Source organism: Solea senegalensis, linkage group LG11 (assembly GCF_019176455.1).
Source record: "Solea senegalensis isolate Sse05_10M linkage group LG11, IFAPA_SoseM_1, whole genome shotgun sequence".
NCBI classification, from domain to species: domain Eukaryota; kingdom Metazoa; phylum Chordata; class Actinopteri; order Pleuronectiformes; family Soleidae; genus Solea; species Solea senegalensis.
The window spans coordinates 26738199-26752465 of NC_058031.1; the positions used below are offsets into that span (position 1 = coordinate 26738199).

Sequence of the window (14267 nt, forward strand, 5' to 3'; positions counted from 1 at the left end):
CGTCAGTGTGTCACACTTGACACAAACACTGTTGCCAAAAGAGCGGCAAACCGTCTTCAAAATTGGAAACTTTCCATGGGAATTTATGGGAATAAACTGGAAATGTTCAAAATTGAAATCTAATTGATATATTGTAGCGTAATCTTGGCTAAAACAATCAGATTTGATGCAAACGCAGTTTAATATCAATGCTATTCCTCAATCACGGACACAAAGCACACTGCAGGGCTATTGAGGCCACGCCCCCTACATGCACTGTCACATGACATTTGAACTCAAGGACTAACTACAGTCAAGTAAGTTTTGTGTTAAGTTAAATGTTTATATATATATACATATATATATAGGTACTCATTGACTGCCAGCCATTTCCAACGCAGTGGCCGAATTGACGTCTATAGCAGTCAATGGCAGCAGTCTCAGCTCAGTATAGCAGGTACATCTGGGGCAGAGTTCCATAACTCTGCTATGAGCAGTTGTACGTGCCAATGTGTCCTTGGGCAGGACACTTAACCCCATGTTGCTTAATGTATATAAATAGGTGAATGGCAGACTGTCGTGGTCATCAAGACTAGAAAAGTGCTAAATACATCCAGACATTTAATGAAAAGCAACACAACAGATAACACTAGCTGAGATGGAATGAGAAGGAAATGCTGTTGTATTTGGGATTACATGGTGGCTGTTTATTGTGTTTCATTCTCTCCATTCAACAATGCAGCACATACAGTAAACAACACCTCACTGCCTCTCTCCACGACTCTCACAAGACAAATCCCTTCTAATCTATGGATTTCACCAAAGGGTTAAAAGGAAACACCTACACAAACACTACTGAACACAAAGAGTGCAGACAGGTTTCATTCCATTCCAGGTAAAGGAAGCAAAATTGATAGATGTTGTTTAGGAGAGCGGCTCTGCATCACAGGCAAAGTCTCTGTGGTTACATCAGGGCACATGAGGTGGTGTGGCTGCACGAGCTTTCTCAGCAGTGACAATAAAAAAACAACAGAAAGGGTTGAAAAGCAGATACTGTATATGCACTGTATGCATGCACGTCACTTCAAACTGCTCTAAAACATACACTAATAAGAATCTTTGGAATATGTGTTTTCTGTGGCTTTCATAGAGCATCCCTGTGGGTTTAACATGTGTGTGTGTGTGTGTGTGTGTGTGTGTGCGTGTGTGTGTGTGAAGGAAGAAAAGATTTGGAGGTGGAAATCTCTCACGGTCAGTGAGCATGCAGAGGAATGGGATTTGTATCACTGGGGATTGTTTTACTGTAAGTCCAGAGAGACGAGAGGAAGCTGAGCTGAGAGACAGAAAGCAGCGACGATGTGAGGAAAAAGGAGGTTATTTCTTGGGCAGAGTAAAGCTACAGTCTGCAATTTGTCCCTGGAACACTGTATTTGTTATTTGTTGAGATTCTCTTCATGTCTCAATCTCACTGTATGAAATAAACAATCTAAAGAATCCTTTTATTTGGACACACGGTGGACAACTGGACACGTTCTGTCTGTGGCCCTGTGATAGACCCCGCCTTTTTTCCCTTATAAAAACTGACAACTAAGATCTGAGAACATAAACTGGCAAAATAAGAAGAGCATTTCTGGACACGCCAACAAAACACAACTGTGCTTTGTCACTCAGTGCAAATTACAAATAACTGTAACAAATAAATAAAGGTGTATCATTGTTGAATGTCTATGTGTCATTTTTGTCGTCTTTTAAACTTCTCCCTGCCTCTGAGCCCCACTGAGGAACAGAGGTATGAGTGAAGTTTAAAGGCTAACTAGCTCAAGCACACTCATCTTACCCTCGTAATGCTAACATGGTTAGCATTTTGTATAGCTAAGCTAACCACAACAAAACAGGGACCTGCACCTCACAATCATCTTCATAATTGATTAATCTGTAGATGAATCAACCAAAATGATTGAGTTTAATGATTTATTTGTTCTATGGAGCAAAGAAACCAGAAAATATTCACATTTAAGAAGCTGCAAATCAAAAAGGTTGTTTTAATTATTTAATTTGATAAATCGATAACCAAAGTAGATTAATTTAGTAATTGATTAATAATTGATTCATCAATTAATTGTTGCAGCCCTACAGTGAACAGCTAACGTGTGTGTGTGTGTGTGTGTTGGTGTGTGTTTGTTTTGGACGACAGCATGTTGAAAACGAAACCTGCCGCATCTGCTAGTTGAAGCCATTTCATAGAGCAACAACTGAACCATTAGCCCTTTTAGTTCAGTTAAAAGGAACAAGGCGTGAGGTTCCACAGGGACTGGACCTGGATCTGATGAATTTACAGGTGATAAAAATGTCACTTGTTTTCTAGACTCTCAGACGTTTGCTTTGAAGAGTGACACAGAGCTGACCTGCACTTAAACAGCATCAGCAGTGGAGCTGACAGTTGGCTGCCTATTGACACAGTAAATTGAGTGGAGTCCCACTGTGACAGCGCCATGTGAATATACATCACATGGCGCACCAGGCCACAGAGCTGGAGGAGAGTGGGAATGAAACATAATGTGAGGCTGGTGAATGATTTCCTTCATAAAATAATGTGATGTATAGGTCGGAGCAGGAAGAGGAGGAGCAGCTCGAGGGCTGATAAGAGGAGAGGACACAACACAAAATTGATTTCTATTTCTGGAAGACATGTGACCAATGATAGGAGTCTGAAACATATTCACCTTCAAAGCCACAAATACACACTTAACTGAATGGTTTAAGTCCATACACAAACAAGTCCAGTCATTTCAAAGGCAGAGAAAATCCCTGTCACAGACGATGCTACATGGTTGCGAGTGGCAGTGTAATTGCTTTGGTAAGTGGATGAACGTGACTTGTGTTGCTGAATGTGCAAGGATGAATACCTTGTTAGGGTGAATCTGCAGCCATTAGCCATTAGGTTTAATGGGTGTGCTGTACCATGGGCTCCACTGACCCCTAGAACTTGGAAGGAGGAGCAGGGCAGCTAATTAACAAAGAGTGAGAATGTCCAAGCCCATCACACAAGGCTGCACTTCATTAGACTGTTTGTTTTGCAGACTCTAATTGGAAGCACGGAGAATGGGGGGGTGAGGTTGACAGCTCTCCTTGAAAACCGCAGGCTCAAAGACAACTGGCCAAGGAAAAGATGGACGACACAAGAACCAACTACAGGCTCACTGAATAAACTCAGTATCATAAGAATATGTCTGCCACTTCATTTCACCATCAGACCGACTTTACAGTCCAGAAGCTTGGTGGTCATGGTGGTCTTGGTGCCTCCAGTGCACAATGACGACGGCTGCAACTAACAATTCTTTTTGTTGACTAATCATTCGATAGTTAGTCACGATTATTTCTGTTTATTCATAAGATGTGAAGTTATTAACACAAACAAATCACTCCACGTTAGCTCACATAATCACCAGTGACATGTGTTGGTCTGTTCTTTCTGTACAACACAGTAAGTCTTGTGTAAAGTCTCTGAAGACAGGACTGTCTTCTCACACTGACTTTAGTTACTTTTCATTGACAAAAGTTAAAAACTGCCAAACAATCACCAAACACAAGACGATGAATGACCAGGAATATGACGTCGTCGTTTTCCTAAGGCAGTGTATTCGCTGTCGCTATGGAAACGTGAGGCTGGCGTTTTGAGATTTTCCCACTCGTCCGTCTCCGTGTGGACGGACCCTTACAGTGACAAACGCTGAGTAAATGTTAGAAACACGTTTACAGTTCAAACCCCACCTGAGATAACTGATGGTTCCCATTCATTCTTCTTCGTTGGTGTGTACGGTGGGAGAAATGGGTCTACTTTCTGTACGGTAGGGAAATAAAAGTCTGTGTCACTGATTTTTAATAATCAACGCCGCTGTCTAATTAGCGTTGACTATAGTACCTCAGTGCACAGTTCACAAAACCTGAACTATCCCTTTAAGGAAGTCTATTAACGCTTCATATGAACTGATTCAAATATGTTTTCTACCAAACACAGACGTCAACAGAGTGAATGTGTATGAAGTCAGTCAGTAACATCAGTGTGGTGCATGAGGGACACAACCCCTGCATGACATTAAACCTCATTAGTGCAACCCTTCAAAATAAAGTACATCCCTCTTTCTCACCCATCCGTACAGCCTTCCTGCCTCTCTCTAATTAAAGAGAAGAAATTGGATGCGGGCATGTGCACAAGGAGAGGGGGAGAGATCGGAGCCAGGACAACTGGATCAAACCAGTGAAGCCTTATCAGGAAGTGTGACGCTGTGGAACAGAAGCAAAAACCACTGCTGTTTCACGTCTTTGTTTTACCACTTCATTCATCTGTGAAGAGGTTTTAGGATCAAAGTATTGATCCTCTGAATCTTCTTCTGTTCATCCCAGTGGGTCAGAGGTCAAATCAATGTGTTGATCTGAGAGAACCACAACAATAATACAACACAACATAAGAGCCGGATCATGGCTGGTGCTGATACTACCAATGAGTCCACCAGCAGTAGCAGATGCTCCTGTCCTTTCAGAAGTTGAGAATGACATGAAAAACCTTCTTATGTCCATATTTTAGACTCAAAGAATGTTGCTTAAGTGGATAAAACCCAAGGCACGTGGTCTAATCCATAGCTGTTAGCACCTAGCTCCCAAACTATGCTGCAGGCCCAAAATACCGTGGCCACCTTTTTACAGTGGCCGTTTATTGTTGGTAGTCTTGGCAGCTGGTCCGGTTTAGGTCCAGAGGTCAGCTGACCACCTGAATATACTGAATGACCAGATTATTATTCCATCAATGGATTTTTTTCTTCCCTGATGGCACGGCCATATTCCAAGCTGACCAACAGCTCACCACAGAGTCCAGATCTTAACCCCATTGAGAGTCTTTGGGATGTGCTGGAGTCCGACTCACTTGAATGCAACACTGGACGGAAATAAATCTTGTGACATTGCAGAAGTTCATCGAAACAATGCCACAGTGAATGATGGGTAATCAAAGCTAAAGGAAATATTAAAGGATGTGTCACCCTTTAATACGTAAACACAAGGACTTTCTCTCTTGATTTCCTGCCAATCACAGACCTTGTGATGTTTGGCAGGCCTCTAAGACCACTGACAATCACGATGCATTCACTGATCTCCAGGAAATCACTTACAACACAATACAACATTTCGTTCTCAGTTCCCAAACTGTGATGCAGTTAAAACCTTTTCTTTCCCCATTTTCCATGATTACATTTCGGGGAATCAGGAAATGGTCCTAAATGGATTTTCCTGGGAATCTCCTTTCCTTAGATTAAACCCTAGTGTCGTTCTTATGCCATCAATTCATTTTTCTTCATTAGTAAAAATAGACATGACACACAAAGGAAGTCTGAGTCAACGTTTATTCTAAATTCCTACGTGAAATTAGGGATGGGAAATGATAGGTTTATATCAATATCAATGCCGTTGTCGATTCTGCCTATCAATCCAATTCCTTATCAATTCTCTTATCGATTCCTGAATAGTTAATCTAATGGAAAAATGGACTTCTACACAGTCTTCTGCACCAAATCAACCATTTTATTTTGTTCCCAAAATGACACAAGACTGAACATACTGAACAACAACATGACAAGATTTGGTGTAGAAAGAAAATATAGTCTAAATAATTGAAACTGATACAATAAATAAAAAACAGGAATAGAAATGTAATACTTGCTAAATGCTTCATGCTAAATTACAGCTTAACGCTCATTTTCTAAAAAGGGATAAACAATGTAAATGAAACATAACTACATCCACTTTAGATCAATAGGCATGTATGCCTGTATAACATTTTTTTAAATGAAAATAACGCTACTGTAAGCTGTAATCAGCAATGCTTATGTAATCAAATCATCTCATCATCTAAAATTCATGTAGCTTGGCTTTCTTAATAAAAACTGTGTATGCAGGGCGACAGTGTGCTTATGCAGGATATTTAATATGAACGTTATGTTATGAGAGCAGCTGAGAGTTAAGAGTGTATCCCTTTAAGTGTTTTTTTGATTTACAGAGAGAGAAGAACGAGATGTATTAGCCGACAACAAGCTTATAACTGTACTGGATGAAGTGTTCGGGTTGAGTGTTACAATAAACACTCAAGATAAAGAATCAGGAGGTGTTTACCTGCTGTGAGGAGTTAATTGGGTAATTGAACCTGAGGTGAAGTGATACTTCTTCAGAGCAACAGAGTGTCCTCCCCTACGCTCTCTAACGACGGTCGGGGAGCCGAGTAGGAAAGTTTAACAGTTAGTCAACGGAGGTCGCAGTGGAGCTTTGACCAGAAACGTCAAACACATGACATTCTTGGTAATAATGCCTTGCTGGGTTGACAGATGTATTTGCACCCTTACACGATATTAACGCATTGCACTGATTACAAGTGTTTCTTTCTCCTCTCCATGACGCTGTGCAGTGATATGAGAGAATCGTTAAGAACAACCGTTAACGTTGGAGGCGTACATTTCTGATGGAATCGGTCAGTTGGAACCGGTTCTCGATTCCCATCCCTACGTGAAATGTTACAGACAATATATTCACAAAAATCCTCTTCAAACTGTGTTTCTGTTATGGTTAGTGGTCTGTTGTGTCCCCTCCCCCCACCACTGAATGCCCAATAACACAGCTTATAGCAGTTCCACACACTGAACGCCAGCAGAGCTGAAAGAGAGAAGCAGTCGACAGTCACCAAACTTCTGTTTCTACACGTGTCGCAAATATGAAAGAACAAAGAATCCCCTCTGATTAAATGCAACTGTGTGAACCTGAGACACAGGCTGAGGCGATGTGTGTGTGTGTGTGTGTGTGTGTGTGTGTGTGGGGGGTGGGGGCAGGGCAGTGTTCAGAAGGATTCTCCACGCACGAGTGACACGATGTCTGCTGTGAGGAAGCAGGGGATGATGATGATGGACGAGGTGAAGAGGTTAAGAGCTCACATGCAACACACACACAATCATATGTATGCATCAAACTAACCTTGAGCACATTTACCTCTAACCCTAAGGAGCTCATAAATAAGGTTCTGCCTCATTAGGACCAGGCTTTAGTCTCCCTAATGACCCCTGATCATGACACGTCAGCTTTTATACCAGGAAAGCTCCTAAAGAGGCAACAAAAACACACACACACACACACACTCTGTTATAAAACCCCCACCATTTCACTGGAACACTTTCATGCCATTACTTCTACAACAGAAGCCAAACACACACTTCAAACCCCGACACCACATGTGTCTCCAGCAAGCAACACAACACACACCACAAAAAACAACAACACTAACACTTCAGTCTCCCACACAGAAGCAAACATCAACACACACACTTAAGCCACGCCCAGACGTAAACGAACGCTGAAGAACATATGACGCTACAGCAAAACACAGAGAAGACTAATGCAAACATTAGCTATAATAACAGAAACAGAGACAGCAGGGGAAAGAATGTCTCTGTCATGCTCTGTTGTCCATCTTATTTTATTGTGAAAGTCCCACTCTTATTGTGAAGTTTTCTTCCCCTTTATTTCCCCTCCTTGATTATCCCAACCTGTTTCACGTGTGTCTCGCTGCAGCTGTTCGTCCCGTCCCTCCGCCCCTCTGTGTATTTGACCACACCCCCTCGTCTGTCCTGTTTTTGAGCTCTCCTCTCCGTCTTGTGGTTTTGCGGATTGTCCAGTGGATTCATTTGCACGTGAGTGTTTCTGGGCCTCGGCTGAACTCTGCTCACCTGATCCGCCTCGTTCCGGTCTGCCTGCTTTGTGTTTGTTAATAAAGACTTTTACTGACCACCGTCCTGCATCTGGGTCCAGTTGTGTGTGTGTTACAGTGACACACATGTGACACATGTAACTGTACTGACTACGAGCGGAGAGTCAGACACGCTGTGTGTGGAACAGTCACTCCACCATTGTAACCTGTGAGACATGTTCTAGTGATATCTCGTGTCTTCTCACGCTGACTTACGTTTCATTGACATTAGTTTTTAAAGGTAAAACCGCCAAACAGTCAAGATAATGAACGGCAGCACAAGAGAGCGCTGGAAATATGACGCCGTGGTTTTTCCTAAAGTATCACACGTGGTCAGCGCTGTGAGACGTTCCCACTCCGCTCCCGTTTCAGGTCCTAAAACGCCGTCTCCGTGTGGACGGAACGAAAACGTATACATGTTCCGTGTGGACGGCACCACAGAGCTCAGCACAGGCACGGGAACAGTTTGAAATCCAGTGGTTTAACAGCAGTGATTTCATAGATGACTGAGCACACACAGCGTGTGACCTGAGGAGAGGAACCATAACTGCTCCCATGTACGCGGAAGTGAAGAAAATAGATAGAGATAGATATCGGATCTGTTCCTTACATCTGAACCTGCTGCTGGATCAGTTAAACCTCAGCTGATCCCCAGAATATGGACAGAAACAGAGATGTTTGATAACACAGACGCAGGTCGACCCACATGTACTTCAGGACTTGTTCATTTTCTGTTTCACTTCATGAGAATAAATCTCAATGGGACAAAAGTGCTTCACAGGATGGAAACTCGGAACATTCACCCAGCGCCCATCACCAAATTCAAATGTGAAGCAGACAAAGTGAGCAAAGGCTAACACGGATCACATCGTCAGCCATGATGGAAAACACCTGAGACAGGAGGAGAGGAAAACACCCAGCGCAGCAGGTAACAGTTGTCTGAAAGTTGTTTTCATTTGAAACTGCAGGTGATCCACATCATCACCGCTTCTATGCTCAGACAGACCTGGTGCTGGACCCACGTGGTTCTGTCAGGTTGAGTTGTGTGTGTGTGTGTGTGTGTGTGTGTGTGTGTGTGTCATGTTCAGCCAGTCCTGCCTCTCAGAGTAGACCCACAGAAAAGCACACACACACTCATCCATAATGCTTATCCCTGATGTGAATGGAGGATAAGCCGTGCTGCTCTCAATAGCTTCCTCCTCTGCACCTGCTCAATGGTCCATCAGTGTACTTTTTGTTATTATTTATGTTGCTTCAGTGATCAGTGATATGACAATGCAGCTGGATGACGGGACAAAGATGCACTTCTCATAGAAACGTCTATTATATCATTTAAATGTATATCATTCCTTGGAAATGATAGTGTCATGGCAGCACACCTAACAATGAAAGTGCCACCTCCTGACAAATGGAATTCAGAGCAAACAACGACCAATCAGCCGAGCTATTATCCTTGTATCTTTGTGGGGGTGCAGGGGAGGTTTTGTGGCTAAGATTTAATATTTAATCCCAATTTGACTCGTTTCAGCGTCAAAAGAAAGAAAAAGGGGAATCTTAGGGCTCATTGGTGCTAAATCAAGGTCTGTGTGCGCCTTCTTACAATTCTAGAGCCTCTGCATTAAACTTAAAGTGGGACAGCACACTGTCAGGGTAGTGTCGGGGCCCAGGGCCCAGGGCCCGGGCTAAATTAATGATGCTTATGTAAACAATGGATTCATTATAGATTTCCCAATGTGTCACTACATATTCACGCAAATCTGACTGAGTGTCCGACCTGCAGCCACGCTGACAGAGGACAGACGGAAACACGTTTGGCACTGACGCTCACACACATTACTGCCCTTGAGCAGAGAGACGCTCCGATTAGCCTTCACTTAATTCTGCCTGCAGAGAACAACAAGCCAAACGCAGAAAAAAAACAAAAACAATCCACAAATGAAGAGTCGGGGGCATCGCAGAGGTGCCAGGATTAGCACCATCACATGGTTTTCTCCCCAAAGTCCAAAGACGGGTCACTTACAACAGCTGGTGACTCCAAACTGCCCATAGGTGTGAACGTGAGTGTGAATGTTGTTGTTATGTGTCAACACAAAGGGAACTGTTAGAACCTCCTCCTCACGACAGAGAGGATGTAAACACTCTTTCTTGGTTGCATTAGGTTTAAGTGGGTGTAGTCATTCTTCTTCATGTGTGAAGTCAAATTCAAAATACACAGTGCCGGCCCAAGCTTTAATGGGACCTGAAGAAATATTTGATTTGGGGGCCCCACCACCTCGGACTAACGTGTGATTGATTATTACTGATTCAAATGTTACACTAAAAACTGCATTCATCAAAGATTCTTTATCTATAGACGTGGCCTAGTATTAATTAGCATCACTGTGGTGACACCCAACTTGCATTTACAAAAATAAATAAACCAACAGCAGACATTTTATTTGAAGTACATACGTGTTTTAATGGTTTTTGATTTTTAAACCTGGGAACAGATATTTTTAATTTATTTTTTAACAACAATGACTTATGATCAACATTGTTTGGTATCTAAATATATCTAGATTTCTTTAATATGATATGTTTTTCCCCCACACGTTATTGGGAGCCATCTGGTGATCAGGGGGCCCCAAGCAGCTGCTTAGTTCACTTACGCTTTGAACAGACCCTGCAGCTTATATTTTTAAGTTTATACTCACACAAGCAGCATATGGCCTTGTGGAAAGGGAACTTGGCTTGCAAGTGGAGGGTTGCCAGTTATAATCCAGATACGTCAAGGGCTGGGGAAACCTCTGAGCAACTGACGTCGCGCTCATCACTCCCGACCAATCAGTGGTCGGGAGTCTGTTGACGTCACAATTTGGGAATGTCTCAGGTAACAGGTACTAGCACTAATAAGTAAAAGGTGAACAAACGGGGTAGAGTCGAGTCCAGTCAAGTCCTGCTAATGCTAATGCTATCATGAATTTAGCAGAGGTACAGAGAACCTTCAAAAAATCAATAACAAGTTCCACAACATCGTTTCCTTCAAGGTTTGATGAATCACTGACAATATTACCACAATATTATTTCCTTCAAAGAACATTTTTGATTAGACACCACGAGTGTGTGCTATTGAGTGCATGACCACAGGGATGACTATATAGACACTGTGTATATAATAATATATCATCTAAAATATATCTTTAATTACTAGCCCGTAAACAATACATAATAAAGCTTTCTATAAATCTGGCTCTGGCTCTCATTCTTAAATCAATCAAAGATCCAAAATAAATCAGGATTCTTCCCCTGGACTTTTTTTTCAAATCACATAAAACACTTTTACATTTTGAAAAATGTGCACCTTCTTTCTCTGGTAAACAAATTGTTTGTTTACTTTTCATAAAGAAGTCATAACATGTTATAAACCAATTTAGCACACAAGCAGTTGGCAGCACTTATTAGGTGCCTTGCTCAGGGGCACCTCAGCCTGAGAACCCTTGCGGGACTTGAATCAGCAACCCTCCAGGTACAAGCCCTCATTCATTCCCTCTTGGCCACAGTGTGCCCCAAGTTAAAAAACACAACTGACAGCTTTGTGCAACTTTCACTCAAGTCGAGTCAAATTCAGTCATAATCAATGACTGATCAGGTATTTGTAATTATCGATAACTAGATGTGTTAATGGTCTTTATCTCTCGTGTGTGTGTGTGTGTGCGCGCGTGCTGAGTGAGAGGAGCTGCGCTCGTCTTACCGTCCACAGCCATGCTCGGTCTCAGCGTGGATCTCTCCGTGGTGTCAGCGGGACTGTGTCATTCCTCAGACGGATGAAACGAACCACGCGTGAGGCTGAAGAGTGAGGACAGTGAGGATGAAGAGTGAGGACAGTGAGGATGAAGAGCACTTCCTGCCCTCTCTAACCTGCTATGTGTGCATGGAGGCAGCGAGAAGTGGGTCTGTCTCACTCACACACACACACACAAACACACACACACACAGACGAAGGGAAAGCTGGACCACTCTCTCTCTCGCTGTCGATTCATGGACATTTGTTGTCCGCGATGACGTCAGTCTGATTTAAAGCAGCGGATCCTCCTGAAACTCCGCCCTCTTTTCTGTACCTGACCACCGCGAGACAAAAGGCTGCAGATCCGACAACAGCTGTCACTGAATACACGGACACGCGCGTGCCTACACACACACAAACTTGTTTTTATATCTAAGTGAGGACACATCTTAGACATAATGTATATCCTAACACACACACACACACACCACCACCACCACCACCTTAATCCTCACAATGTATAGCGCTTTTCTATTATAGAGTTTTACCACCAGCATTGACCAGCACTGGTTTGGATAATGTCAACATTATCACCAGCTCACAAATGTGGGATGTGTCTCTGACTGAAGACATTAAGACACAAGCAACAGTCAGTGGCTAATTTAGTGACTTACGATACATCTGATCGGGACCAGGCTTACCAGAAACAATACTAAAACACAACAACACTAACTGAAACACAACAACACTAACTGAAACACAACAACACTAACAAACACAACGACACTAACAGAAACACAACAACACTAACTGAAACACAACAACACTAACTAAAACACAACAACACTAACAGAAACACAACAACACTAACTAAAACACAACAACACTAACTAAAACACAACACTAACTGAAACACAACAACACTAAGTGAAACACAACAACACTAACTAAAAACACAACAACACTAACGAAACACAACAACACTAACTAAAACACAACAACACTAACTAAAACACAACAACACAAACACAACAACACTAACTAAAACACAACAACACTAAAAACACAAACACTACAAACACAACAACACTAACTAAAACACAACAACACTAACTAAAACACAACAACACTAAGTGAAACAACACTAAGTGAAACAACAAAAAAATAAAAAAACCGGTACGAACTAAACAAACAACAACCACAACAATAACATAATGTGCAATAAAACCATAGACATGTGCAATAAAACCCTGCATTACAGGGTAACTCTAGGTGTGTGTGTACCTATGTGTGTGTGTATATATATATATATATATATATATATATATATATATATATATATATATATATATATGTATGTGTATATATGTATGTGTATGTATGCATATATATGTATGTGTGTATGTATATATGTATACATGTGTTGTGTGTATGTAGGTATACATACATATATATAGCATGGGTCACTTTCATTGTTATTTTTATATTTTTATTTTTATTCCTATCTTATTTTATTCTATTCTCTATTTTTAACAGTGCTGTGTATGGATGCTGGAGCTGTTAATTTCCCCGAGGGAACCTCCCAAAGGGATTAATAAAGTCGTCTGTCTGTCTGTCTGTCTGTCAAACACAACAACACTAACTAAAACACAACAACACTAACTGAAACACAACAACACTAACTAAAACACAACAACACTAACTAAAACACAACAACACTAAGTGAAACACAGCAACACTCAACAAAAAACGCACAAAACGCACTAACTGAAACACAACAACTAACTGAAACACAAACAACACTAACTGAACTAGGAACACTAACTGAAACACAACATAAATCTAAAAACACAACAGCACAAACATAAACACAACAACACTAACTAAAAACACAACAACACTAACTGAAACACAACAACACTACAGAAACACAACAACGCGGCTGAAACACAACAACACTAACTAAAACACAACAACTAACTGAAACACAACAACACTAACTGAAACACAATACTAACAGAAACACACAACACTAACTGAAACAACACACATAACTAAAACACAACACACTAACTGAAACACAAACACACAAATAACACTAACTGAAACACAAACTAACGAAACACAACAACACTAACGAAACACAACAACACTAACTAAAACACAAAACACCGCACAAACACAACACTAACTGAAATACAACGCTAACAAACTAACTAAAACACAACATCACTAACTAAAACACAACAACAAACTGAAACACAACAACTGAAACTAACTAAAACACAACAATACTGAAACACAACAACACTAACTGAAACACAACAACACTAATCAAAAACACAACATCACTAACTAAAACACATACAACACTAACACACAACAACTAGCTGAAACACAACACACTAACAGAAACACAACAACACTAACTAAAACACAACATCACTAACAAACACAACACTAACTGAAACACAACAACACTAACTAAACACAACAACAACACAACAACACTAACTGAAACACAACAACACTAACTAAAACACAACAACACTAACTGAAACACAACAACACTAACTAAAACACAACAACAAAAAGAAAAAGAAAAAAAAAGAAGGCAGAATGAGGGGAAGCAACTGTTGAGTTGTGATGTAACTGTATCCAATTAAAGTTAACATTGTCGTCCACTCCAAACAGCTGCCGCTGATGTGTGTATGCTAACGTTAAATCTTTAGCTTAGCTTGCCAA

General features: G+C 41.3%; 1 protein-coding gene across 1 annotated transcript in view; it reads right to left on the minus strand.

Annotated features, from left to right (window-relative positions):
• samd10b (sterile alpha motif domain containing 10b) overlaps window positions 1-11744 on the minus strand; it is a 45052-nt gene extending 33308 nt beyond the window's left edge. Inside the window, exon 1 of the mRNA XM_044039328.1 lies at window positions 11490-11744. Coding sequence (XP_043895263.1) covers window positions 11490-11502 — 13 coding nt within the window. The 5' untranslated portion in view covers window positions 11503-11744. The remainder of the gene's footprint in view (window positions 1-11489) is intronic.
• Between the last annotated feature and the right edge of the window lie 2523 nt (window positions 11745-14267).